This window comes from Canis aureus, chromosome 23 (genome assembly GCF_053574225.1).
Source record: "Canis aureus isolate CA01 chromosome 23, VMU_Caureus_v.1.0, whole genome shotgun sequence".
Taxonomy (NCBI): Eukaryota; Metazoa; Chordata; class Mammalia; order Carnivora; family Canidae; genus Canis; species Canis aureus.
The window spans coordinates 10,227,023-10,254,646 of record NC_135633.1 but is presented as its reverse complement, the minus strand read 5'-3'; the positions used below and the strand labels follow the sequence as shown (position 1 = coordinate 10,254,646).

The window sequence follows — 27,624 nt, the reverse complement described above, 5'->3', positions numbered from 1 at the left end:
TCAATTATCCAGGATAACTAATCCAAAGCCAAAGCAATGGGAAATGTTAAGGACAGAGTGGAAAAAGTCTTTTATCTAGAAAGTTGGATCAGTCAAGAAAATTAGCTGCATCCCATGAACCGTAAGGGATAAAATATCTTTAAAGGAGGGGGAGGGATAGAAGGAGAACATGTCTTACATGTTCTATCTTAAGTGGTTTAGATACTTCAAAAATCAAACTCAAATTTGATTAGAAATAAAACAACACATTTAATAAATGTTAACCCAAGTTCATTTTGTACATTCTCCCCCTCCTCTGCAATAAAGTATAGGAAAAGTTTCAATTTCATTTATACATATAATTCCAAGTTTCATATTTAGGCTTCTGGAAAAAGCAGCATTTCAAAATATCACCATCATTAATGCAAGCCCTAAATTTGGGGGGTGAATTCATCACACTATATAGCATTAAAAAAGATCAAACATTGCTCATGTTTTGTTTCTTTAAAAAACTTGTAATTTATAAATTTAGGAAGTTTTCAAACATACCAAAATATACAGTACCTCATAATGTTACAATAGCAATCAGTAAAAGTAACAGAGCATGTTCCAGGCAGAAATGGGAAACAGGAAAAACCTGAACATCCCTAGCCTTCCCAAGTATATCCTTTTTCTACCTCAGCAAACTACTCACTTCGTGGCACTCTTTCCATCAGACACCCAGGGGCCTTGTGCTTCCCTTTTAAAATATGCTCTTTCTAAAACAAAATGTGAAGTGCATATGTACACTGAAGTAAACACGGCTAATAACCTGGGAGTATTACTCCAGGGTTATTTGTATCCTTCATCCTAAATTTCAAGAGATAAAATGGAATTCTTAGGACTGGCTACCAGGTGTTACTGGCAGATCCACTGAGCTCACCCTACAGGAACTATTTATTAAGTTTATCTCTTAGAAACTAACAACAGGAGGAGAACTGAGCTCCAGACAACCTTGACCAGTTTGGGTTCAACCACCAAGCCAATGCTTGTGTGGATGGCCATTAAAGTGTCCAACAGTTACCTCTGCCTTATCATAATGTTAAGATCTTTGCTCAAGAAGGAGCACAAACTTTATAACATAACACACGATACATATATAGGCATATTTTCTAAGAATGCATGTGTGACCTTATACCCGCCTCTACTTGCAATGATAAAGGTCTCCTTCTGAATATTCATCTCAAATGCTAAAAAAACAACTTCCCTCACCCCTGCTTGGGGATCACAGCTTTGGAAACGATTCCCCATGGTTTCCTCATTTGCTGCAAAGAAAATTACTTTGTGTGACAGCTCCACCTGGTGTAGTCTCTCACCAAGGAGCAAACTCACATTAGTTCACTTACACAGGCAGGAGTGATTTCATCAGTGCCTTTGAGACCTCACATGAAATATGGTCTCATTCAGCCTAGAATAAGGTCAGCATGGAAGACATTAAGAACATACAGAGTAAATCTACCAGTTAGAGCTAAAAGTAAGATTTTAATTTTATAGTTCAGTTCTTTTCAGTAGGGACATTTTCAATAATAAAACTATCTCCAAACTAGAAATTGTACACCTCCTCTCAATAATGCTACATCCTGTGTTTTATCAGCAAAATTCACTTAAGGAAAAAATACAAAATGTGAGACAAGACCAATACTTTAAGGCCATAAAGATTCTACAATAAACTGCGAACAGGCTATACCAGAAGAGGGGTTTTAAAACCTGGCTTTGCTTTTTGTAAGCAAAGGAGGAGGCTGGGAAGATAGAGTGAGGATCCTAAGCTCAACTCATCCCACAAAATTATAGTAGTCACATCAGCATAAGTAACCCAGAAAATGACCTGAAGACTGGTAAAAAGCTGGGTTTGTTATTCATAACTGATGTTTTCTTACACCTATTAAAAACTCTTTCAGTAACTGAATAATGCAAACTGAATGCTTCCCTAAAGAATACCTGGTTGAATCTCTGAATAGACTTCATTCAGAAGCACCATAAATAATAAAACTATGTGAGGGAAATCGTGTATAGCACAGTTGGTACAGAATCAGAAGCTCTTAAACTCCCTCAATCTTAATTTTAAAAAAATCTGAATTCCCTCAAGCAAATCATTTCCTGAAATTCAACCACTGGAATTATGCTGAAAATAGAGAATTCTGCTAATGTGCCTTCATGAAAATGTTATATTTCTATCTTCGTATTTACAACATTGAAAAAAATTGAACTGTAACAAAGCTAAACTAAAAACTATTTCTGAGTTATTACTAACAATCTGGCATCTGATCGACACAATAATCACAAAAGGCTAAGATAAGATGTGTTTGCATATATCACAGATTGCCTATCAAAAAGCCTTTTATAACTCCCTTCTCTTCGTGCCTTTCTCACCTATTGACCCTAGAAGAAAAAAAAAGGGGGGGGGGTTGATTTCAAATAGCTGCAATTAGGGATGGCCATCAACATGGTTCTGGGTGAGGAGGGCTGTCTTTTACAAATATGAAGGTAAAGACTTGCTAGGACAAGGCCCCTTTGCCTCTTTCTCCTTTTTCCTCCCTGAATGTGGATGGAAGGTCCAGAGATGTTACAGCCCCCTTAACCACAAGACAGTAAATATGAACACAAAAGTCTACATGCAGACCACATGGAGAAGTAAAAGGAATCAGGATCCCTGAGTCAACAAATCAGGGCTAGACTGCCCACCTCTGGATTTCTTATTGCATTAGATACATAAAAGCTATCAGATTAGGCTCTTAGAGTAGGGTTTTCTGTTAGCACAGCTGAATGTACTTGCAGTGGAGACAAATACAAAATTCTCATGTAAAAATCAAATTAAGAGGTATGAAGAAAATCCTTACCAACGCCTCAATCTAAAAAAGAACATCAATGATAACCTTGTATTTCTGTTTTCTTTACCTAAAGAGGACAAATAACACAAAACTATATGAAAAAAATTGTGTGTGGAGGGGGTTGAATTTGACAGCAGGCAAAACTCCAGGTTCCAAAGCCGAATGAAAGTGAGATAAGACAGGGAGAAGGGCATGGGTATAATATCATACAATCAGGGTCCAATAAGCTTTAGGTATTGGTCAATTTCAACTGCCAGTGAAGAAACAAAGTTCATTTATTGGGCAGAAGAAACTTCAATTCAGGTTTTAAGTCTGAACCTTCAAATTTGGGAAGCTTTCTTCCAGGTCATCAGCAAGAGTCTTATCAACTTCATGTAGAATTTTGAGAAAATCTTCTATCTGTGAGTCAAACAAAAGAGCCAAATAAATATAAGTAGAAGAAATGGTGGTTTAAGATACCAATTGTTGATAAAAATGTTCTATCTGTGGTTTCTAAATAGTCCAAAGGAAAAGAAATGTTGATAGATCCCCAGATGGCAGTAATAGTCATTCCCAGGTTCTTCAAAACATCAAAGAAGTAACTAGCCCTTCTCATTTAGTTTTACTCTTGAACTACTATTTATACTTACATTGTTTCTCCTTTAGGGTCCATTACTTTAGGGTCCTTTAGGCTCCTCTCACTACCATATTCCAAACTTCATTTTCCTAAAAAGGTTCCTACTTTCAAATTGCCTCTAATGGTAGCAAATGTGATACAATTTCAAGAGCCCTAAAACATACTATCATTCCTACCCAAGAATCTTATCTTTGCTTAATATACATGCTATTTACTTTATAACGGCAAGAGGTCCAATAAATTCAGTATTGATCCTTCCTCTTAAAATTAGAATCACTAGGCTAGTCCCATGAATTACCCAACAATCATCTATCTGACAATGGCATTAAATCATGTGAATTGTATACACAATCTTTTTTGACAATGGTAGGAGATAATAAGTACTTACATAAAAACATATAGTAATTCTCTACAACTCAGCCACCTATACATTTACTCATACTCACCACTGGACTATAAAAAGGAAGAAGATTTTGAAATGCACAGGAACATTTCTGTTTGCTTAACTGGCCTTCCTTTAGTCCCCGAGCCACAGTCTCCTAAAACAAACAAAGATTTAATGTTCAAAAAGGAAAATTTCTAAAGTTTTATCTGATCAATAAATACAAATCAGTAGATTTATATCAGTAATTCCCTACTGATCCTATGGGCATTTCAAATGTCCCAAACTGAGCTCAGCATCATTCATCTTTATGTAACCCAAACTCTGTTCCACTGTAGTCCTTATTTTAGGGAAGGGACCACCAGCCACCCATCCAGCTGCACAAAGCAGTAACCTGAGATACAGCTAAGATTTTTTTCCTCCTCTTCTGTTGCTGCTGACCCCTCCCCCTAAGAGTTTAATTCTACTCTACTAAATCTCCCTTATCCCATCCCTTCTTTCCATCCACCCTTCCATGGTTTGGGGTCTCATTATTTTTCAGATTACTCCTGAAGATTACCACCCACAAGAGCCCGTTGGTTGGTCTGCAGGCCTCCAGTCTCAACTCTCTCTAATCCTCTCTCTTGCTTTTAGAGTAATCTTTCAAAAGAGATCATCTCACTTGATCCTTAAAACAAAAGCCTTTGGTAGCTCCTCAATCCTCAAGACTAAATCCATATTCCATTAGATATGGCACATAAGATTTTTCATGACATATCCCTGGTTTATTCTCAGTTAACCTTCCTTCAATATTCCTGTCACTTAAAAATAAACATCCCTTCAAAAACAAAAAGGACACACAAAGGTGACAGCAAACAACAGGAAAAACACTTGCAATGAATATGCAAAAGATAGTATTATTGCCCAAAGAGTTCAGGTAAATAATCAAAATAGATAAATGTATAAAGTAAGAAACTTAAATAATATACAAATATATGGAGGAGTGCCCATATATGAAAAATCTGCCTTCAACTCAGGTCATGATCCCAGGGTCCTGGGACTAAGCCCTGTGTAGGGAATCCCTGCTCAGCGGGGAGCCTGCTTCTCCCTCTCCCTTTGCCCTCCCTTCCCCTCCCCCCCCTCATGTTCGCCTGATCACGCGCATTCTAATAAATAAATAAAATATTTAAAATATATATGTATATATTTTATCATGTATTTTATGTGTATATATTCTATACACACACACACACACACACATATATATATATGGGAAGATATTCAACTTAATAAAAAATGCAAATCAAAATAAGGCACAATTTCTCACCTACTGAACTTTACTTGACATAAAAATTATAATACCTGGTAATAAGGATCCTGTAAAGCCAACATTTTCACGTAAACAATTGGGGCAATATGCAGCCATTAGGCCTCAGCCATCTTTACTTGTATAGTGCCAAGTTCAGTCATCTAACTTCCGAAAATCTGTACTCAAGTAACTGACCCAAATCTAGAGAAGCAGAATACTTGACCAAAAACACCAAATTACCAGAATAACAGAAACATCTTTTAAGAAATATCCTTCATTAAAAAAAAATGCAATGAATATGAATATATTCTTCATAGTTATATTAATATTTTTCTAAAATATATGGGTAGAAAGTATGCTCAAAGGAAGAATATGCGAACAATCTTGAGCATATTCAGGAAGAATATTTCCCAAAACATGTTTGTAGTAAATTATGAAAACTGGTGGTTGTGTTTTTGTGTGTGTGTGTGTGTGACAAATTGGGTATTAAACAAACTGGTCACAGTGAAAGGTCTTTCAGTAAATTTAGAGTCTGAAAAAGGGCTCATAACATAATGTTTAGTGAAAAGAACAGTCTATAAAGTTCTATATACTGGATTATAAGTGTGTGAAAAACATATATATAAACATACCAAACCCTATCAAGTTGCTGAGTTACGATTATAAAGTTACAGTTATAACGTTTTTCTTTCTCTACTTTCCCAAATGTATGTAATATTTTTTAATTTATTATTTATTTTAAAGATTTTATTTAAGAGAGAGAGAGAGAGAAAGAGAGAGCACAAGCCAGAATGGCAAAGGGAGGAGCAGACTTCTCGATGAGCAGGGAGCCCAATGCAGGACTCGATCCCAGGACCCCAGGATCATGACCTAAACCGAAGGCAGATACTTAACTGACTGAGCCATCCAGGTGCCTCATTATACTACTTTTATATTAAAAAAATACAGTGATAATAACACTTGGAGCATTAAGTAATCCATACTTTCTTTTGCTGAAGAAACCATCAATATGTCTTTCCTACCTTTGTTAAAACCTGAAAAATATTAGAAAGAAATTCACACGAAATATCCTTTAAGATTTTCAAGTGGAAATCATCTTGGGTCAAGTCAGACTTTTTCGTTTCTTCCGTGTTAGAGTCGGCCGAGTTCTCTGGTTTCTTCTGACAATGTTCCATGTTTTGTAAGACACGAATCAGGCTGTCAATTAGAGGAAGATCTAATGTACAAACATATTGAAAAGCACAGGATTAGCCAGTTAAATATGACCATTTCTCCTTTTGTTGACTGATTGATTCATTCAAAAGTGCTAAACAGCTTATTAGTCGCTAGAGTTTACGTTAGGTATCAGAGATATGATGGCAAACAAGATCATTGAGAACTCAGCCTGCAAGATGCTTACATTTTCATATTCTCAAACTAATGACTAAAGCAGATCATCTCAGCCTTCAGTGAATTCTACCTATGAAGGAAATTAAAGGGGAATATCATAAAGCAGCTGGCAGGAAAGCTCTCTGAGGTGAGGACAGTACTAAAGGAGAAGCCTCAATGCAGAGTCCAGGAAAATGTTTTAGGCAGGAGAACAATAAGTGAAAAATCCCAGAAAGGAAATGGGCTGAGAAACAAAAAAGCCATTGTGGCTCAAGCCAAGTGAAGCAAGGGGGAAAGAAGGGGACACAAGACAAGTTTTTAGACAGCTGGGCAAAAGTCCTATGGACATTGGAGACCATACTGAGAAAGATTTTCAATTTTAAACTTTATCATCAACATCTTAAAGCTTTTACATATTCCTTTAAGTTAAATTTCAGAAACAGTATGATTTCTTAAAAAACTGAATTGTCATTTTAATGGGCCTATTTAAAAAACTGAACAGAAAAGGTAAAAATAAAGCTCAGACTCAAATGTATGCTATAGCATGATCATGTTAAAAGGTATCTCACTTTGATTCAACCACTGATTCTAACCCTACCATTTCTGCATCACAATTACAAATTCAGGAAGCAGGATTTTCCGTAGCATTGAATCCAGATTTAATCTAATCTATCATCCAGATAATCTAACTTCACTTCCAGATTAGGTATTTATTGTATGTGAAAAATGACATTTTTTAAAAAAAAATTAAGGAAACCAAAAAACTAGGGAAATCATATCTCTTATTTCTCAACTCAATGTCACCTCTTCAAAGCACTCAGCCTGTAGGGCTGTTTTACTATATTCCCCTTGGATTTATTCCCACTCTCTCCCTTGTGTTGTCACTAACTCTGGACTCTAACACTCAGTTCTTTACTCCATTTTGTTCCTGTAGATCACATCAATCTACACTATACCATCTTTCTCTTTCTCACCCCTAGCCCTAACTCTGCAAAGCCCTTATTCAAGGCTTAGGGCAGGATGAGTAGGTGAGGGTTATTTAGAGGCTTAGAGTTCAAAGAGCATCTTCACACTTTCTCCCCCAATCATAAAAATTATACAGAAATTTTCAGGGAGTTGAGGGTTGGGAGTGGTGGTGGGACTAAAAAACACCCAGACTCATAACATCAAGAAAGATGTGTTCCAAGTATTGCAAATAAAAACTAATGATTTTCAACAGAAAGAGCATATATACGAAGAGGTTAAAAAGAGCATTTGGGCTCAAAGTCAGCATTTCCTCCCCTTCTCCTTTCAGAAATCACCACAAAAAAAAGAACATAAGCAACAAAAAACAAATGCCAGCATAGATCAAATTAGGAGATAGCAGAAACCTCAAACACAAGGTAAGTGGAAATAGTGTCAATCAAGCAGAAGGTGCAGGAGCAAGTGATGAAAGGATGCCCGAGGCTGTACGTCTCAGAAAGAGCCAGGAAAGTCTATTTCTTTAAGGTAAAGCACATACTCTGAGGTGCAAATCCAGGATCCCTTGTTTGCAAGAGCAGGAATGGAACGTGCAAGATAGCAGCTGGAGCTCCCCTGGGGATTATAAGAAACAGACTAAGAGGGGGTAAATGACTAATTCCATAGACAAGCCACATTTGCAGGAAGCAAATGGCAAGGGGAAAGGCAAGACTTCACCACAGCCATCTCTCACCTGGTAAAAAGAGCTGGAAGACTCACAGACCCAACTCCTAGGAGCCTAGAAGACAGCTTTAGCCACTCTCCTCTGTGAACTTCCTGCAAACGGCTAGTCCAGGAAAAACTCAAGTCATTCAAAGGTGAGTAAGCAAAAGGAAACCAGCATAGGAGCAACACAAAGACACTTAAAAGAACAAAGAAAAGAAAGAACAAGGGAAAAAAGAAAAGATGAAGAATACTCACCAAAAGAAGCTAACATGAAGTTTACAGATATTAATATTGAGCCATGATTTTTAAAACAACACGTAATCAAGTACAAAGCAGATACAGAAGAGGTCAGACTGAGAAATGAATGACAACAGGAGAGGAAACCTGAGCTGGCAAAACTCAAGGAAGAAACTAAAAGAAAACTTCAAGCCACCACCGAAATGAAGGCAAAACTAGCAGCAGCACAAAGGAGGGTGGACACTGTTCAACACACAGAAAGGGACATGGTGGTCAGAAAGAAAAGAGCAAAATGAAGGGACAATAAAGAGGGTTTGGTTTGTTTTTTTTTTAAATGAAGAAAAAAGAATTATGGAAGAGAGGAAAGGAGGTCCTACACAAAATTACTGCTCTCGAAGAAAAAACTTAAAATGATATTTTAAAATATAATTCAGGAATGCCATCCCTGAGACTTGAATTTGTAATTTGAAAGTATGAGGAAAAATTGATAAGGAATTATTAACATTAAGATATAGCTTTTGGGGATCCCTGGGTGGCGCAGCGGTTTGGCGCCCGCCTTTGGCCCAGGGCGCGATCCTGGAGGCCCGGGATCGAATCCCACATCAGGCTCCCGGTGCATGGAGCCTGCTTCTCCCTCTGCCTGTGTCTCTGCCCCTCTCTCTCTCTCTGTGATGACTATCATAAAATAAAAAATAAAATAAAATAAATAAGAAAAAGATATAGCTTTTAAGTTATTAGATTTTTATAATAAATTTATTTTTTATTGGTGTTCAATTTACCAACATACAGAATAACACCCAGTGCTCATCCCGTCAAGTGCCCCCCTCAGTGCCCATCACCCATTCACCGCCACCCCCTGCCCTCCTCCCCTTCCACCACCCCTAGTTCGTTTCCCAGAGTTAGGAGTCTTTATGTTCTGTCTCCCTTTCTGATATTTCCCACACATTTCTTCTCCCTTATATTCCCTTTCACTATTATTTATATTCCCCAAATGAATGAGAACATATAAAGTTATTAGATTTAAATTATTTTTATTTTTTATTTTTTTAGATTTTAATGATTTTTAAATTATAATTTATGATTCTATTTTTGTAGCAGTCATAATTATAAAGGTAACCATTAGACCAAAAATATGCACCTTCCTAAATGTTAGAACTACATACATAAGCCATATACTGGTTTATTTAAATGTAAATATTTTTTTAAATAATAAATTTATTTTTTATTGGTGTTCAATTTGCCACCATACAGAATAATACCCAGTAACAGTGCTCCTCAACATGCACTTTTTATTAAAAACTCTAATAAAGTAGAAATAAATTAATTTTTCCTTATATGGTAAAATGTAAATAACAATATCATGACTAATGGTGAAATGCTAGAATCATTTCCAATAAAATTAGGAATAAGGTAAGGATGTTTTCTATTATCATTAGCATTTAACACCTGAGGTACAAGGCAACCCATTAAATAAGAGAAAGAAATCAGAGGCAGAAAAAAGATAAAACATATCTAACTTAAATCCAAAGCTGTATCAGATAAATCTCAAGGTTATGACTGAAACAACTATTAAATATAGCAAGAGAATTCATGGATGCAAAATTAATATACAGAAATCAGTTGTGTTCATAGATTCCAACAGCAACAATTAATGGAAAGAAAAGATGTCATAGACAATAGCAACCCCAAAGATAAAATAACTAGGAATAATCCTAATAAGAAATATGCAAGATTTATATGAAGAAAATCATAAAACATTCCTGAAGACACAAAATAAAACTTGAACAAATGGAAAAGTGTAACCTGTTCTTGGATACTATAAATTTAATGTGATCTCAATAAAAATATCAGGAAGATTCTAGTTTTCGTAACTTGTTAATTAAATTCAATATTAAACAATAATAGTCAAAAAGATTCTGAAATATTAGGATGAAAGCAGACTAGCCTTACTCGACACTAAAATATTTTAAAACCATGGCTACCCATACATGAATACAGCAATATAGAAGGGAATAAAATATATAGGGAAACTCAGAACATAGCAAATGATAAAATTTCAAATCAGTGTGGACAAGCTGGTTTATTCACTAAATGAGATGCTAAGACAACCGAGTAGCCATCTAGGAAAAAAGCTGAAACCATGCCTCACATGTAACACCTGAATAAATTCTAAATGGATCCTGGATTTAACTGTAGTCTTAAAAAAAAAAAAAAAAAACCAAAACTCACTCTGTGAAACGCCATTTGTTTACATAGCAAAATATTCCCATTATATTTCTAAATGAAAAAATTTGCCTAAAAAGCAGTATAAAGTAATTATTTCTGGTCTGGATGGTGGGATTACAAGTGTTACACTTCCTTTTATAAATTTTACAAATTTTTTTTATTGAGCATATAGTATTTTTGTAATCAGGGGAATAAAAGCACTAAGAAAGAAAGAAACCAAGCAACCAACCAACCAACCACATGAACAATAATCACAAGCCTGGGCTTTAAAATCTGACAGACGAGAATAGAATTTACTTCAGTGAACTAAAATGGTACTTGCCTTCTTCTATCTTTAGATACTCCTGTTGAGCCTGTGATGCATAGATGGAAGACAACACTGAATAAACAGAGGCTAGCACTGTTTTCTGTTCTTGAAGTATGATGGGTGGATCATCAGACTGGCAAAATTCATGGCAGACCAGGTCAAAAAGTAAATTCCAAGTGTCTTTTCCAGTATCAGGACACTGTACTTAATAAAAAATGATAAAGAAAATGGTAATATAAAAACAGAAAACAACTCAATGAGTAACTCCGGTGCTTTCCTATAAAACATCTTACCAATTGCTTGAATTCCATCATCCACTGTGGTAAGCAGCTGTAAGATATGCATGTAAACATCGAGCCCTTCTGGATTTTCAGAACTAAATACAAAAAGCAAAAGCACTGAATCAACAATTCTATGAGACTGCAAATCATTCATTTATTCAACAAATACTTACCACTCTGTACTAGTCACTCCCCTCAGGTACTGAGGGTAAAACAGGGAATAGGATAAAGTCTTGGTGCTCACCAGAGCTTACATTTTAATGGGGAAAACAGTCAAAAAACAACAACAACAAAAAATTATGAAATATAATCCACACACAAGAAAGAAGTAAAAAAATTTTTTCACCCTGTCCCACAAAAGCAACAATACAGAAACCTTCTAGGTGATACTTCATCATTCTGGCATAGTTGAATAATCAGAATGAAAAGTGACTAAAACATTTATATAGTGAGTGAAAGCCCCACTGCCGCAAGCATCAACAGTAACAATGTTCTCACGACTTCAGGACTCCCCAACCTCCCTAGCTGAGAATACTAATTTTTGTGATCAACAGCTTGGATTCCTAGAAATTCACAATCTTAGTTCTTCAAATGATTAAGAAAAAGAAAGCAAACAATAAAAAAAGATGGTTCAGCAAATACTAAGTACCTACTATTTTCAGGCACTATGTTAGCGGCTGGGAAACAGGTGTAAAACACTGTTTCTATCTTCATGGAGTTTATTGTCTAAAGAAAAGAAGAGAACTAAAGAACAGTTATGGTAAAGTGATATGAATCTGTAATACTAAGAGAAGTCCAAGGTGCTAGAGGACCACATGGCAAGCAGACTTAATTAAGCTTGGAGAGTCAGGAAAGGTATCTTAAGAAAAATGATGTTTACGAATAGACCTGCAGAAGTATTTAAGGTAAAAGAAACATGATATGCAAAGGCTTGGAGATAAAAGAAAACAAATGATGTCTGACGTTAACTGAAAAATGGAAGATAAAAAACAAGTTCTTTTCTATTTGACTTAAATCACACAAAACTGCAGAAAATTTTAAGACTGTAACCATAATATGCTAGAAAATAGCCTATAGCTAAGTAATATTATAGTAAGTACTTTATAACTATTATGATTTTTTAAAGGAGCAAATACACTGTCACCACAAATATTAATAGTGAATCCAACCTGACAAAGATTGACGGAACATTAGGACCCGAAACTTGTATCTAAGGATATGTCTAGCAATTGGATTTTCCAAGAATAATCTCACAAAAGAGCTCACTTACCGTACTTGTTTGGCAGCTTCAAGTACACAGGGCACAATCCTAAACACCGGCTGCTCTTCTGAGTCTTCCTGGGGTGGGTCCTGAGGCTGAACAGCCCCATTTCTAATCCATTCTAACATTAGCTTCTCATCCAAATCAAAAAGCTTGTCCACAACTTCCCCTACCTTGACCAGTAAGTCAACTGCAGATAATAAAACAAATATTGAAATGAGAAACAAAATTTTAAAAGCAGTAAGACTAATGAAAATTCCTAAAGCTATTCCAAAAAAGCCAAATCTTGCCAAAACTTTACTAATTCAGAGGGCAATTTATTCATCTCCTTTGTTTAAATTTGCTTGTCTTCCTTCATTTTTAAATGAGGATTTATCAGTATCCTCGCAGCTTAAGAAGAAATTTTATATCTTGAATAGAAATACTTTACCTTAGACTCAATGCTTTTTTTAAAGCTACCTCCAGAAATAGTTACATGGTTTCCTAAATATTAAATAGAACCAAAAATTTTTCCTAGATTACATTGTGACTTACCATTTGTTGAACTTGACATAATGAAACAAATGCTATCATAAATAGCTGGATATTCCCGGATTCTTTCAACCCAGACACTGGCCACTTCTGTTTGAGAAAGACAAGTAAGCAACAACCTAGAAGATAAACACGAGCTGAGTATCTAGGTTTGAAAAACAGAAGGAAATGCCATAAAGAATTAACTTTATTCTCCCAGATTCCTGTATAAGTGAGTATACAGAATCCATTGAAAGAAGAAAGCATACCGGCTTGTTTCCAGAAGAGTGGGAGGGTCTGAATCATACAAACAGTGCAATAATACCTGTCTTATAGACAAATAAAGAAGTTAATTCAATATACATCACTTCTCTCACTTCAAATGTCTAAGCAGTATTTTCATTTAATTTTTTTCAACATTTTCATTGTAAATATAGTATATATACAAGAAATTAATACTTAATGAATAATTATGAAATAAACATATATTTACAAAAAACAGAAGAGTGCTACATCTCCATAGCTTTTCTTTGTCCCTTCCAAATCACAATTCTCTTTACCACCTAGAAATGACTACTACCTGGACTTTTCCAGCAATTATATCCTTGTTTCACTCTATAATTATTCCATATATTTTGGCTTTGAATTTTATGTGAAAAAATTATACTGTATGTATTCTTCTGAGTCTTAGTTCTTTTGCTCAACACCATGTCTTTTAAGGTCTACCCACATTTTCCCATGGGGATTATTTTTTGATTCACTGCTGCAGAACATTCCACCATATGAATATAAAACAATTTATTTTTCCAGCCTACTACTTACTGATAGATATGTGAGTTGATTCTAACTGGGGCCATTTCAAGCAATGTCCTGTAACACTTTTTGGCTGATACATGTGTGCACTGTATATCTTACCATACAGATGAGTGGGATCACTTGATCACAGCATCTGCATTGCCTATCTTCCAACTTAACAAAATAATGCCCAACTGCTCTAAAATGGCTGAACAAATTTATATTCCATCACCAATGTGAATTGCTCCATGTTAATTTTAATATGACTCATTCTTAGATTTTTGATAGGAACCACTAGAGACAAAATATAATCCTAGGTCATTTATTGCATGAATGACTGCTGAATTACTGAAAACATCTTGAACTAGGATCTCAAAGTCACTTTACACCTAGAAGAGGTAATCATCTCTATTTTAGAGACCCAGGTACTTAAATCCTGTGATAAACCCTCACAACCCTAGCTGACAATAATCACCCAGAACACTTTTCTTAATCTACTGAGGGCATAAATTTCTCTGAAATTCTGACTAACAGTCATGAACTGGAAAATGAACAGGTTGGTGAAACTTAGCATATAACTCCAGGGTGTTCTCAGATCTCTTAAAGTAATCAGTAGGTCTTCCACCAAAAAACCCTCTGCCTAAAACTTTCCCACATGTAAAAAGAACTAGCGTCCAAGCGAAAATATGAAAGCCTTTGAATCACTGAGGCAATCTGTATCTTCTAATTTGTCAACAAGCTCTATCCTGAGATCTTAGTCAAGAGTTCTCAGGGAAACCCTGGTCACTAAGTCTAGTTTTTCCAGATTCTAGCTCTCTGAGTCTTGGGATTCGCTGAGCCTAAATTATTTGGGATTCTGGTCAGGTGCCCCATTGCCAAGCTTTTGACCCCCCTTTGATCTTACCTTACCAGGCTTACCACCTGCTGATGGTTCATCCTTTGCTACCAATAAAGAAACAGGCCTAAATCCTCAATGATGCCCATAAAAACGGTGAAAGCCCCCAGCTACCATCAATATATAATTAAGTTCCTGGTGACTATAAAACAGGAAAAAGGAAGTACTATATTTCATAAAATGTTTCTGTATCTCCTATGTATTCAGATTTCCTTAGAGATATGAAATATTTTTGTAAAAACATAATTCTTATATAGTAAAACTTACCCAAGATTATTATCATTGCTGATGGACACACATATCTCCTGGAAACAGGCCATATTACCTAAAATTCCCACGCAGATTTCCTGCCAAATCAAATGTCATAGGTCATAGGTCACAATGTCTCAAAGATAAAAGACACAAACAAAAATAACAACTTGAAAAAAAATTTCACTGAGTCAAGTATGGAGGCAGAAGAGAAGACGAGGTAGCATATAGAAGTATACTCCCTGCATCCTAATCTTGATAAGTTTATAGCATTTGACAAGGGATGAAAGACACAAGCAAAAGAAATATCAAAGGCAGGCATGGGTTATGGAAGGAGAAATCTTACAGATGAACTGTGTTAAATGGTTAGTAGGATTCAGACAAGTAAACAAGAAGAAAGACATCTGGGCAAGTGGAAAGCATCAGCAAAGATGGGAAGGGAATAATGCACATGGCTAATACACTGAACCTAAAGAAAGCAGCTTGGCTGTTGCACACACCTGAAGAATAGCATGAGATAAATACAGCAGGTAAAAAGGATCAGGATTAAGGGACATGAATGCCATGCTGAAGAGATTAAATTTAATCTAGGTGGTTATGTGGATCTACAAAGATCCTCAAGAAAGGAGGCAGCAGCATACTGCAATATTATTTTAGGAAGATTACATCAGCAGCAAAATGCATAGTGCATAGTGAAACATGTTACAGGAAGTTAATAACCTCAGTAATAAGAGCCAATTTTTACTTAGCATGTACTAGGCCCAGGCACTATTCCACGCACTTTCCATGTATTATTATTCACATAATAACTTATAAGGCAGTACTGTTGTCATCCCCATTTTTCGGATGAGAGGGGACTAAAGCACAGAGCAATTAAGCAACCTGCCAGGATCTCTGACTATGCAACAGAAGAGCCTGAGCATTTAACAGCTATGCCATACCACATCTCAGGAAATGAAGGTGTGCGAAGATGACAGTGGTGATGGCAAGCATGGAAAGGGATGAAGTTGAGAAGGACTCAGGGGAAAGCAAAATCATCTGATGGGAGAAGGCAGTTGAACCTGACTCCTCGGTTTCAAGTTTCTTCATTTCTCCAGTTGGAGCTATGGTCCCCCTGACAGGAAAATTGGAAAAGAAAGTGCAGGAAAGGACACAAGGAGCTCAGTTAGGCAGTTAATTTCCAAACTCGCTGGAACGTAAGAATCACTTGGGCAGAGAAGGGGTTAAAAATACATTTTTCTGGGTCCCATCTCAGAGCTACTGAATCAGAATCTCCAGTATAGGGCCTGGGAGGCTACTGCTTACCAAACACAGCATGTAATTCTTTTTTTCTTTTAAAGGTTTTATTTATTTATTTGACAGAGAAAGAGAGAGAGAGAGCACAAGCAGGGAGAGTGGCAGGCAGAGGGAGAGGGAGAAGCAAATTCCCCGCTGAGCAGGGAGCCTAATGCGGGGCTCCATCCCAGGACCCCAGGATCATGACCTGAGCCAAAGACAGATGCTTAACCAACTGAGCCACCCAGGTGCCCCCACAGCAAATAATTTTTATGACCAGATAGGAGTGTTCATCACTGTGTCCCGACATACAGCACTGTGGACTGGAAAATGCAGCATGCAGGTAGAGAATGCATGTGCCACCAGCTATCAGAAGGAAGGGCACAGCTCTGATCCCACAGACTCCCAACTTAAAAGGTGTAAAGAGCGGATGAGCTCACTAAAGAAATGAATTTAAAGAGGACAAGGGATTTGGGTCTGCACCTTAGAAAGAATCCACACTCAGTGTGTAGGAAGAAAGAAAAAAGCCAATAAAAGTGACAAGAGAAGTAAGTGACGAAGCCAGAGACCAGGAGAGCGAGGTGGCATCAAAGCTACAGGAAGGGAAAGTTTCAATAAAACAAGGGCTGTCAAATGCTGGGAAAAGATTCAAGGAGAACAGAAGCTGCAGAGACACACAGACATTTCCTTACAGATTAAAGGGAGAATGACTGGGGATCCCTGGGTGGCTCAGCAGTTAGCGCCTGCCTTTGGCCCAGGGCACGATCCTGGAGTCCCAGGATCGAGTCCCGTGTCGGGCTCCCAGCATGGAGCCTGCTTCTCCCTCCTCCTGTGTCTCTGCCTCTCTCTCTCTCTCTCTCTCTCTGTCTATGTCTATCATAAATAAATAAATAAATCTTAAAAAAAGGCGGGGGAGGAGAATGACTGAACTTCCAAACGAAGACCATGTTTCTCGTCTTGGCTGCTAGCCGCATTCAGCTGAGGGAACTTTAAAAGTCGTGTGGAGTCTCACATTCGGAGATTGTTTCACCTGATCTGAGTAGGGCCTAACTCAAGATTTTTCAAAGGTCCCAAGGGCAAAACTTCTCAAAATGTGGGCTCTGGTTCAGAACACACGCATCACCAGGGAACTTGTTAGATAGCCTCGATCCTACCACAAACTTAATGGATCAGAAACTCGGGGGTGGACCCAGAAATCAGTGGTTCTGGGACCTGCTGAGGTTTGAGAGCCCGTGTTCCATTCTAACACGTGCCCAAGGCAGAGGATCACTGTTACAGACACGCTATGGCTCACAGACATATATAATGATATGACTAATTCCTGAAAGGTGCCATTACTGACATAAACTTATTTTCTTTAAGAACTAATCAAGAGTCAATGTATTCAAGTTAGAAAAATCCAGGAGAAAATCATATTAACGGTCAAATTTTTATACCAATGTAATAACCGAAGAAAAAAGTAGTCCATCAGTTCATCAAGCCCCATTTTAGATAGAACACTGGTCCTAAAAAAATTTGAATTCAGCATTCAATTTGTAAAAATATGCTAGATAATTCTCCACTTCATAATTTCAGAGAAAGAGAGGTGATACAGTTCAGTGGTTATACTGAAGTCAGGCCGGCTAGGCTCAAATCCCAGCTCCATTTTTTCCCAGTTTATGACCCTTGACAAATTAACTGGAGACTCAGCTCATTTATTTATAAAGTGAAGATAAATTCCTATCTCACGGAGTGGTAAAACCAAATAACCATACTTAGTAAACAGTTATTCAGTATAATTCAGTTATCCAGTATAATAACTTCAGTTATTAAGTATAATTACTTAATATTTACTGATCACCCATGATACTCATAGCACATGGCAACCTAAATGACACAAAAACACAATCCACTGCACACACAACATAAAGACTAAATGAGAAGCGCAGATAATTCTTTTGGAGAGTTTACTATCAGCAATGACCATTGAGAGCTTACTTGTTTGGGAAGGCTTAGAGGAAAAGTAGCACCTAGGCTAACAAATATGAATCCTGAGAGGGATGGAGCGTAGGAAGGGAGGCATGGAGATGGTGATAATCACAGTAAGCTACTGAGACAAGGAGGAGACAGGCCTTGCTAAATTAGAAGGACCATCTGCACGGCAGATTTTATGCTGAAAAGATGAATTAGATTCAGATTATGGAAAGTTCTGAATGTTGGGCTGAGTTTAGAATGAAGGTTTTTAAGCAGTGGAGGATTTTATGAATAAAAAAAAGCAATCAACAGAAATGGGAGGTGTGGGCAATATTTCCTGTTCTGCCACATATTAGGAACATAACTTCGGTTATGCCTGTTTCCCACTGCTGTTAAATGAAAGTATTGATCTCCCTGGTCCAACCCATATCTAAAATCCTACGACTCTAATAATTGTAAACAGCACCTCATCTAGTGCCCAGCAATATTCAATAAAAGTCTGAGGACTGATTTGTGGCCAGCAAGAAAATTAAAGTGAGAAAAATGAAAGACTATCTAGCACTATCTGCTGGTACTGCTCCAAAGAGGCAGCTGTAAAAATGCACATACTTACTCTTAATCGAGGACATTTGGATTTGGCCAATACTCCCATAAATATGTCAGGCGCATTAAATTCTTGGAGAAATAAAGCCACATCCTGAAAATAAAAAATGACAATTAATTTGGATGCTGAATAGTCCTCTTTAAACCCCATAGTTCAGACAACCATAAAAAAAAAAATTCTATATATACCTCCTATCAGGCTCAAGAAAAAAAAGCTATTAGGTCAGGAATTGTATCATTACATGAAAGTAATGTTAGAGTCTTTGTGCTATCTGATCCCAAGGCAATGGAACAAATTCATAAACAAATTTAAACTAACTGTGATATTCCAGGAGATTGTTTTTTTTCTGCCTTGAATGCATTTACCTTATGATCTTTCTAGCCACCAGGAATGTTAACTCATTCAAACACACTTGCTGGCTGCCAGGTATCCTGCCAAACACTGGCGTAAGGAAAAAGCGTAAAACTCATAATTCCTATCTTCTAAGAGTTTAAACACAATGGGGGAAATTAAAACACCTACTGGGTTATGCCCCAAATCAGAACTTGTGCTTTCAAAATTCTCAACAGAAACTAATTTTTTTTTTTTTTTCCAGAAACTAATTCTGATCACAGTGTAACACGACAGCTTCATATGTCCTTCCTAGAGTTTGCTCAGGCCACAGCACTGATAGGGATGCACCACATAGGTGAGTGAACCTGCAGTGGTCATGTGACCCAATCTCACATGCTCCAAGACGAAATCAGTTCACTGTGGAGATCTGTGCTATACAATATTTAAATAAAACTAAGTTTTTGACAGTCTATCGCCTCCAATTTTTAACAAACTTGAAGTGTATATTTGCAATAGCTTAACTTAAAACCAGAGGCTACATGGCTTAAGTGGAAATGCTCTTCAAAGGGCCCTGGAGGCACCTCAAGAGAGGCAGTAATCCTTCCTAGCAGCTGAAACCAAGGTAATCTGCATGACTGTTGACTAGAAGACACATCCTGTAATTACTAAGAGCACAGTCAGAGAATACAGTATTTTCAAAGATATACTCCAAACTGAAAGTCACAGCAACAGATGCTCTCCACTTTAAGTGTTCAGAGTGCCGTTTGTCACGTGGGCAACTCTTAGGGTATGGAGAGACTGATTTACTTAAATGATAGTTAATAATTCGTAGAGTAGTACAGGGTTAGGAAGTCTTAACACTATCAACACCAATAATAATAATAATAATAATAATAATAATAATAATAATGGTAATTAACATTTACTGAGTAAGTAGTAAATAACAAACAGTGAAGTGGTTTGCATACTATCTCATTTAATTCTCAAAACATCCCTATGAAGGTTATTACTACTGGCCCCACTCCACTAATAAACAGAGGTTTTAAAAGGCTAAGCAACCTGCCCAAGATTATACAATCAGTAGAACAAAGCCAGGAGAACAGAACTCAGATGAGCTTGACTCAAGGCCATGCTCTTAACCAACACACCATGCTACCTCTCAGCTACTCATTCATTCATTCATGCATTCATTCATTCACTTTTCATTAAAGTATTAACTGCAAAACCCAAGTAACAGGCACTGTTTGAGGCTCTGGCGGACACATTAGTGAACAAGCTAGATAAGGACCCAGTTTCATGGAATTTTTAATCTAGAAAAATGCACAATCAACACATACACAACTGAACTAAGTGCTACAGAGAAGATAGACAAGATAACATGCTAGAAGCCACGATGTGGCCAGCCTTAGGTTCTTTATGAAGATCAATAAATTAAACTCCTAGCCAGAATGATGAGGGTAAAAAGACAGAAGATACAAATTACTAACACCAGGAATGAGACAGGTGCTATCACTATAGATTCTACAGATAATTAAAGGACATTATTAACAAGTTTATACCAATAAACTTGACAACTTAGAATACAATGGATAAATTCCCTGAAGAACATAAACTACCAAAGGTAAGTCTTGTACCTATTAAAGGAATTGAATTTGTAATATTTTGCACAATATACTAATAACCACTAAATGGTGAATTTTATGGTAGGGAGTTATATCTCAATAAAACTGTTATTTCTTAAAGTAACAAATATACAAAACTAAAAGTAAACGAGCAAAAAGCAAATAATCTTCCCATAAAGAAAGCTCCAAGCTCTGATGGCTTCGCTGCTGAATTCCACCAAATACTTAAGAAAGTAATTCTGCACAAACTCTTCCTGAAAAGTCAAGAGGGAAAAGTTCCCAGTCCCTGAGGACAGCATATCCTGGTACCAAAACCAGACAATGACAAGAAAATGAGAATCTTTCATGAAATTAGATAAAACTTTTAATAAGATTTTAGCACCTTGAAAACCAATCAACTTAGTTCATCATATTAACAAAATAAAAAGAAAACCACATGATCATCTCAACTAACTTAGCAAAAGCATGACAAAATAAAAAATCCATTCCTGATACAGACTCCAGGAATACTAGAGAGAGACATGACTTTCTCAATCTGCAGCTTCATGATATTAATGGCAGAAGACGGAATGTTCTGGCCTTCAGTTAAGAACAAGAGGATGCCCCTCTTACCACTTTTCTAATCAACATCATACTGGAAGTTCTAGCCAGGACAAATGTGCAAGACAAAGAAAAACAATTCAAATTGAGAAAGTAGTAAAACTTTTTCTTCACAAATGGAATACAGCTACAGGATAGAAGTTAAACAAAATCGACTGTATTTCTATATACTAGCAATAAACATACAAAAGTTTTTTTAAAACGCCATTTACAATAGCCAACAAAAATATGAAATACTTCGGAATAAATCTAACAAAAGATGTGAAGTACCTATACACTAAAAACTACAAAACCTTGCTAAAAGAAATTAGAGAGGATCTAAATAAATGGAAAGATATACCTTGTTCAATTTATCAATTCTTCCCCTAAATGATCTATAAACACAACTCCAACCCAGTCAAGAAAGTAACAAATTGATTCTAAAATTAATATGGAAATACAAAAGATCTAGGACAACCAAAACAACTCAGAGAAACAATAAAGCTATTAGATTAATACTACCTGATTTCAAGATTTATTATAAATGTACAGTAATTAAAACAGTCGTAAAGATGGATGAACAGATCAATAGAACAGAGCCCAGAAACGGACTCACACATACAGATAGGTAACTGATTTTTGACAAAGGTACAAAGGCAATTCAATGGAGAAAGCCAGCCTTTTAAAAAATAAGCTTGAACATATGCAGAAAAAGTGAACTTCAACTCATACCTTGCATCACACACAAAAATTAACTCAAAGTGGATCACAGACCTACCAGTAAAACCTAAAATTATAAAACTTAGAAAAAAAAAAACTAAGAAAACAACACAATTAAAAAGTGGGCAAAAGATTCAAACAGGCACCAAAAGAAGATATGCAGTTTGCAAATAAGCACATTAAAAAAATATATGGTCAACATTGTTAGTAATTAGGGAAACCCAAATTACAATGAGAATCACTATGCACTTCTTAGAATGACTAAAATTAAAAGGCTGACCACACCAAGTGTTGGTGAGAATGAGGAGAAACTGGAACTCTACCTCATACACGGCTTATGGTAATGTAAAATGTAAAAACCACTTTGGAAAGTACACAATTTTTTACACAACCTGTAAGAAACACAATTTGGACTGTTTCTTAAAAAGTTAAGCATACACCTATCACATGACCCATACTATTCTAGGTATCACCTGAGAGAAAGGAAAACATGTCTTATATAGTTAGACCCAAAAATTCAGCATTAACTGTAATAAACCATGAACAACTCAAATACCCACCAACAGAAGAATAAATGAATAAATCACAAAATGAATTATCACTCAGCAATAAAAAAAATAAATCACTGACAGACACAGCATACGTGAATCTTAAAACAATGATGCTGAAAGAGCTGGACCCCTCCAAAAAAAGAATAGGCCCTCATTTAGATAAAACTAGAAAATGCAAACTACTCTGAAGTGACAGGACAATGGTTCCTCAAGAGGCTGGAAGCAGCGAGGGGTAAGAGGAAGGGATCACAAAGAGGCATACGGAAACTTCTAAGGGTGAGAGAGATGTCTTCTTTATTACAATGATGGCTTCATGTGTCGGTATGCACACACAAAATTTTTCAACTGTGCACTTTAAATACATGCAGTTTCTGTACATCAATTATACCTCAAGAATACACAGGCTTTTGGTGCCAATTATACATCAATAAAGCTGTACCAGAAAATAACTGATGCCAGTGAACAGCTATAGACAATTTTTTTTAAAGATTTTATTTATTTACTCATGAGAGATAGAGATAGAGAAAGAGGGGTGGGGGGGCAGAGACACAGGCAGAGGGAGAAGCAGGCTCCATGCAGGAAGCCCGACGTGGGACTCGATCCCGGGACTCCAGGATCATGTCCTACGCCGGAGGCAGGTGCTCAACCGCTGAGCCACCCAGGCATCCCCAGCCATGGACAATTTTTAAGACAGAACACAATTAAATCTGTGTTTCAGGAAAATGAGAACTTTCATGGCAACGTGGAGGACAGAAGAGAAAGGAAAGACTAAAACAAAGATTTTTAACCAGGAAGTCACTGCAGAAGTTCAAGTAATTAGGTGAGAGATTATGTATGCCAATCTCTTTTTGTATCTGTAAAATAAGGGTATTACCAAAAAAAAAAAAAATAATAAGGGTATTATCTGTATCACAGAGTTATTATGAAAAGCAAATGGAACATAAACATGAAAATGCTGTTGAGCTACAGAGTACAATACAAACATTAAAATATTATTTTGCAGTTCTATACACATGGTTCCCTCCTGTCCCCTTCTAGTTTGATCATGGTACATCAGCAGTCTCTCAACCTGCTCTCAAACACAAGGTCAGCATTCTCTTTAGGCAGATAAGTATCAGAACCTTCCTGGGCTACAAGTATTCTTATGTTCATAAGAACTATGTATTTAGCCCAACTCTAATGACTGGTCAGATCCTCCAGCCTCAGAAATAAAAGTTTAGCATTTACAGCTCACTCCCTAGACCCATATGAGTGATTACAGACACTGAAGTCTTTCCCCCAGAGACTTAAGGACTGAAACTTAAAAAGAAAAATCCATTTACCACCTTCTTACCCAACAGTCTACTCAGTTTCATTTCCAACCCCATACCTCATCCATGGACATATCCCATACTCTGCAAATTTCATTCTCCATTTCTTCATCGAGCTCCATCTGCTGCTCCTCATCATCTGAGCTGGATTTTGTGTTTTCAGGGCTAACAATCTTCAACAGAAAGGAAGAAAAGTGATGATAAACGCGGCCCATAGCATTCATCACATAATATCATCCGATAATCATTCATAAGTCACAAAGACACTGTCCTCAAAGTATCTCTTGCAGAAACCTTGTTTTAAAAAATTATGAAATCATGAAAATTATGTCTTAAAATTTATCTACCCTGGGTAGATCTAGTCATACAACATTCATGAAGTAGGGCATCCTGGGTGGCTCAGCGGTTTAGCGCCGCCTTCAGCCCAGGGCCTGACCCTGGAGACCCCGGATGAGTCCCACGTTGGGCTGTGTGGAGCCTGCTTCTCCCTCTGCCTGTGTCTCTGCCTCTCTGTGTGTGTGTGTGTCTCTCATGAATAAATAACATTAAAAAAAAAAAACACTCATGGAATAAATATTGTTACTAGGCACTGGGCTTGAAATATAGAGATGAATAAATATAACCCCTTAATTTCAAGCAGTTTAGGATCTAGAGGGGAAAACACACGTAAACTAATTTTCACAACAGGAAAAAAAAAAAAAAAACTAAGTGATTCAAATGAATTGTGGACAGAGCTATGAAAGCAAAAACGATGGACCAGTGACCTATGCCTGGGGAAGGTGGGCAAACTTCTCCAAGGGATGTGATCTTCAAGCTGAATTTCTGAGGGAGAATAGGAGTTTGTCATGGGAAGAAGGGCAGAAGAATGTACCTGAGAAATTGCAAGAGTTCAGAAAGGGGCCTAGCGATGTTTGGGGGATGGTGGGTAGCTTAGTGTGTCATGGGCAGATGAGGCTGGGAAGGTTGCAAGGAGCCCTGGACCCCACTCTAAGAAATGTGCGCTTTTCTCCTGCAGGCAAAGAGAACCAAAATAAGTTCCCGTGGACGGCCTGGTTTTTTTTTTTTTTTTTTTTGCTTGGTTTGCTTAGAGCCGATTATTCCTGCAGCCATGCAGTAGATGCACTGGAGAGAACAGACTGAAAGTAAGTTAAGTTCCCAATGGAATCCCCGGGTGGCTCTGTGGGTTTAGCACCTGCCTTCAGCCCAGGGAGTGATCCTGGAGTCCTGGGATCGAGTCCCACGTTGGGCTGCTTCTCTCATGAATAAATAAAATCTAAGAAAAAAAAAAAAAAAAAAAGTCCCCGAAAGAAGAAGGTTCTCATTTATTGAGAACTTCATCAGCCAAGCGCCACGGTAAGCAGGCTCTACCTACGACGACCTACACAATACCCCGTACGCTAGAACATAGGTGTTTTTGTCTCACTTTATAGAAACGGAGACAGAAATCGAGGCTCGGAGCGGTGAGGGGATGAAGCCACGCTTTCCGCATCAGAGCTGCAAGGACTCCAGAATCACCCCATTCATTCTTTTTTAAAATGTATTTATTCATGAGAACAGAGAGAGAGAGAGAGAGAGAGAGAGAGGCAGAGGGAGAAGCAGGCCCCATGCAGGAGCCCGACGCGGGACTGGATCCCAGGTCTAGGTCTCCGGGGTCACGCCCTGGGTCACGCCCAGGGTCCACGGCGGCGCCAACCTGCGGCGCCACCCGGGCGCCCCATTCATTCTGCTGCCACAAGAGTCCACGAGATGAGTTAGGCCCGAGCTTCAGCGGCGACACAGAGGGAATGGGGAGCAAAACGCCGAGCCACGCATTCACGCGCCCAGACGCTCCGGGGAACGTGCAGAGGTAAACGGTGTCAACCGTCAGCACTCCTGCGTCCTGGCCGCCGCGCTGCCCCGGGCGTGGAGGGCTGCCCGGAGGTGGTGGGGTCCCCGGGCGCTGAGCGCGGGCCCGAGAAGGGGCGGGGCGGGGGGCGGGGATGGAGGAGTGGAGGGGGGAGGGGGGACGGGGCGGGGATGGAGGGGAGGGGGGAGGGGGGAGGGGGGACGGGGCGGGGGGGCTGCAGGGGGGCGGGACGGGGGAGGGGCGGGGGAGGAGGGGAGGGGGAGGGGCGGGGCGGCCCCCGCGAGGCGCCACCGCCCGCACCTGGATGAGCCCGGTGAGGACGCCGAAGAGCCAGTGCCTGCTGTAGACGGTGCTCCCTATGCAGTCCCCCCCGGCCACGTCCTCGTCCGCGTCCTCGTCGCGACGCGGCGGCGGCGGCGAAGGGTTGCGGTCCATGCCTCGGCCTCCGCCCGCCCGGAGGAGCCGCGCCGGAAGCGGCGGGAGGAGGCGATCGGCCTCCAGGCGCCAGAGGGCCCCGCGCGCCCGGCGCGGCTCCCGCCACAGCGCCCCCTGCCGCCCGGACCCCGCGGTGCTCGGGGCTCGCAGCTCGGCTGCGCAGAGCCCTTGACCCCCCTGCCCCCCCCCCCGCCCTTCCTGGGTCCGGAGCACGCCCAGCCGGCTCCAGAATTGCCATTTGTCACTCTCTCTCTCCTTTTTTTTCTTTTTTTAAACAATTCCTTTTTTATTAAAATCCATTTTCAGAACATTATTTTCTATTACAAGCCATCTTTTGTGCACTTTATATTAACTTTTATCTTTATAAAAAATAATAATAAAAAATAAAAAGAACTTTTATCTTTATGTATTGAAAAATCTCACAGCATTCAAAAGCCTTAATTTACTTCAATGAACCCCAATTATCACTTTTCCTCTCATCCTTTCTTCTCAGGTTCAACTGTCTTCAGGTGAACAATAGGAGCTCCTTTAAGTTGACGCCTTTGTCCTTTTTTATATTTTTTTTATTTTTTTTATTCTTTAACTGAGCAAAAGACATTTATAACTTTCTTCTTTTTTTCTTTTTTTTTTTTACATTTTTTTATTGGAGTTCAATTTGCCAACATAGAGCATAACACCCAGTGCTCATCCCATCAAGTGCCCCCCTCAGTGCCCATCACCCAGTCACCCCCACCCCCCACCCACCTCCCCTTCCACCACCCCTAGTTCGTTTCCCAGAGTTAGGAGTCTCTCATGTTCTGTCTCCCTTTCTGATATTTCCCACTCATTTTTTCTCCTTTCCCCTTTATTCCCTTTCACCACTTTTTTTTTTTTTTTTTTTGGTGCTTTCACTACTTTTTATATTCCCCACTGGACCAGATAGTCCATCTCCTCCTGATAAGCAGGGACAGCGACTCGGGTGCAGAGGTGGCTGTCGAGGCTGTTGGAGCCCAGACCTCCAGGCACCTTTGGCCTCCTTGACCTCAGTGCGCCTCCCTCTGAGACCCCAGGTGTGGATGGAACCCTCGGACAGGCATAGGTCACCAGGAAGAACATCAGTATGACAACTCCCCGTATTTTCAGCTCCTGCTTCTATGAGTTGCGTGGTACTCAGCCCCGTGCTCCCCCCACCTGCAGCAGATACTTGACCACACCTACTTTTACTTGGATGAAAGAGATTTATAGATGCTACCATCGACCTCAACCTGAATTCCAAAAATATCGATGTGGTTCCCTAACAGAAAGAAGAAATAAAACTAATATAAAATAAAATGATATGTATTTTAATATTTTCAACACTAGAAGACATAATAGAGGTCTCTGTTAGCACATATACATCAAGTCAGTGTGACCCCAACAGTTACACAGAAGAGTAACAGCCGTGTGATTCCATCAGGGGGCTGTGCTTCTCAAAATCATAAATGGAGCATG

The 27,624-nt window shown here is 38.5% G+C and overlaps 1 protein-coding gene and 1 long non-coding RNA gene across 2 annotated transcripts in view; one reads left to right on the top strand and one right to left on the bottom strand.

Annotated features, from left to right (window-relative positions):
• Window positions 1-25,839, top strand: part of LOC144294584 (uncharacterized) — a 45,650-nt gene extending 19,811 nt beyond the window's left edge. The window contains exons 3-5 of the long non-coding RNA XR_013361937.1: window positions 19,354-19,446; window positions 24,889-25,015; window positions 25,304-25,839. This is a non-coding gene — a long non-coding RNA (uncharacterized LOC144294584). The remainder of the gene's footprint in view (window positions 1-19,353; window positions 19,447-24,888; window positions 25,016-25,303) is intronic.
• SAAL1 (serum amyloid A like 1) lies at window positions 225-26,203 on the bottom strand. Its single transcript, XM_077866289.1, has 12 exons — window positions 26,020-26,203; window positions 23,933-24,046; window positions 18,768-18,851; window positions 14,945-15,024; window positions 13,257-13,316; window positions 13,012-13,127; window positions 12,487-12,667; window positions 11,229-11,311; window positions 10,951-11,139; window positions 6,155-6,348; window positions 3,909-4,001; window positions 225-3,245 (listed from the first exon to the last, which is right to left on the bottom strand). Exons 1-12 carry the CDS (start codon window positions 26,152-26,154, stop codon window positions 3,153-3,155), a joined length of 1,422 nt encoding a protein of 473 aa, XP_077722415.1. The 5' UTR covers window positions 26,155-26,203; the 3' UTR covers window positions 225-3,152.
• Window positions 26,204-27,624: the final 1,421 nt, after the last annotated feature.

Bases quoted from the DNA above. Each gene is read 5' to 3' on its own strand.
- SAAL1 (XM_077866289.1), bottom strand. From the start codon at position 26,154: ATGGACCGCAACCCTTCGCCGCCGCCGCCGCGTCGCGACGAGGACGCG. The intron at 13,317-14,944 runs GTAAGTTTTACT...TTTGTCTATAAG, and splicing joins AGCAATGATAATAATCTTGG to ACAGGTATTATTGCACTGTT. The intron at 3,246-3,908 runs GTGAGTATGAGT...TTTGACTCACAG, and splicing joins TTCCTTTTTATAGTCCAGTG to ATAGAAGATTTTCTCAAAAT.